We start from the raw sequence: 1,831 nt of genomic DNA, 5'->3' as shown, positions 1-1,831 counted from the left end.
TGGGATTAATAAAGTATTTTTGAATTTAATTTTTTTAATTGAAAAGTGGAGTTGGACCGTTGATTCTGAAGATTTCTGAAAGTCTCTTTTATTCTGGACTGTTCCTAGATTTTCTCTTTTTCAGTCCACTTCTTGTGCTTGACTATTTTCTGTCCATCCATCCATTCATTCATCATCCATTCATCATCCATCTATCATCTTTTATCATCTTTTATCTGCTTCTTCCTTTTTGGGTGACGAGGGTCACTGACGTCCATGTCCAGCAGTCACTGTGTGAGAGGCAGGGGACACCCTGGACATGTCTCCAGTCCATCACAGGGACACATAGAGACAAACGGGACAAACAACCATTCACTCTCACCTAGGAACAATTTAGAGTTTCCAGTCAGTCTAACATGCATGTTTTTGGTCTGTGGGAGGAAACTGGAGTACCTGGAGAAAACCCACGCAGCACTGAGAGAACATGCAAACTCCACCCAGAAAGGCCCCCCCGGCCGGGATTTGAACCGGCAACCTTCTCTCTGAGAGGCAACAGCCCATTTTCTGATCATTTCATGCAAAAATAAAAACAATCTGTAAATTACAATTTGTTTAGTCAAATCTATGAAAAATGCTCATAATAACTAATTTTTACAGACAGAAAAGGGAATTTTAGCTCGATGAAGATGATTCTCAAGACTTACGGACTGAAAAGTGAAGGACAAAAGCTGTTTCCAGAATCAGACAAGTTGGATTAAAGATCTGACCGAAGCATCGTCCTTCAGTCGATCATCTTTCGGAAGTTTTCAACTGCAAAGAATGAACGCTCAACGCTGTACAAGATAGCCTGGATGACTGGAAACAATATATAAAGAAATGAGGTCTGGATTAAAACTTTTGCACTGTGTGACGGTGGGAATATGTAAGGAGTGTGTTGTTTTCAGGTTTGGAGACAGTTCCCTGCAGGAGAGAGTGAATCATCAGAGCTGTGAGCGTCTCCAGGCTTACTGTACCTCACTGAGAGACAGACTCCCTCACATGGGTAAGACCCGGCCGGTCCGTTCTGTCTGACCCGATGGGCTTTGTTCTGTTCTGCACAGTTTAGCTCCAAGATCTTTACTTTCATCTTTCCACCTTTTATTGTTGAACCCTCAGGAGGTCCTTGAACTCTCTGAGAATAAGTGTTCCTCAGGGGAAACTCCAACACTTTGCATAAATGTTTAAAATGAAAATAAACACGTCAGTCTTTTAGAGTTATCACAATTTAAAATAAAATGTCAAATCTAAGTAAATTCTTCATCTTAGAATTTTTTTTAAATTTCAGTTCAGGGTTTTGGACCATCCCGCCGACCAAACCCTCAAGGTCCATGAGATAAAAACAAGGCCTTATTTAGGGTCAAACTTGCACAATTAGGGTCGATGGCGGTTTTATAATTTTTTTCTAAAATTATATTTCCAATGTGCATCTCATATATCCAGTGTGCGTCTCATATATCCAGTGTGCGTCTCACATTTCCATTGTGCGTTTCATATATCCAGTGTGCAATTCATATTTCCAGTGTGCAATTAATATTTCCAGTGTGCGTCCTATTTTTCCAGTGTGCGTCTCATATTTCCAGTGTGCGTCTCACATTTCCAGTGTGCATCTCATATATCCAGTGTGCGTCTCACATTTCCATTGTGCGTCTTATATTTCCAGTGTGCAATTCATATTTCCAGTGTGCGTCCTATTTTTCCAGTGTGCGTCTCATATTTCCAGTGTGCGTCTCATATTTCCAGTGTGCATCTCACATTTCCATTGTGCATCTTATATTTCCAGTGTGCAATTCATATTTCCAGTGTGCAATTCATA

At 40.5% G+C, this 1,831-nt stretch overlaps 1 protein-coding gene across 1 annotated transcript in view; it reads left to right on the top strand.

The window, feature by feature from the left end:
• The window catches only part of inpp4b (inositol polyphosphate-4-phosphatase type II B), a 24,057-nt gene that overhangs the window by 20,000 nt on the left and 2,226 nt on the right, over nucleotides 1-1,831 (top strand). The window contains exon 16 of the mRNA XM_037682368.1: nucleotides 924-1,021. Coding sequence (XP_037538296.1) covers nucleotides 924-1,021 — 98 coding nt within the window. The remainder of the gene's footprint in view (nucleotides 1-923; nucleotides 1,022-1,831) is intronic.

The sequence above is a fragment of the Nematolebias whitei genome, chromosome 1, assembly GCF_014905685.2.
Source record: "Nematolebias whitei isolate Nwh7 chromosome 1, NemWhi1, whole genome shotgun sequence".
In the NCBI taxonomy this organism is placed as follows: Eukaryota; Metazoa; Chordata; class Actinopteri; order Cyprinodontiformes; family Rivulidae; genus Nematolebias; species Nematolebias whitei.
This window is presented reverse-complemented; position numbering and strand designations above follow the sequence as displayed.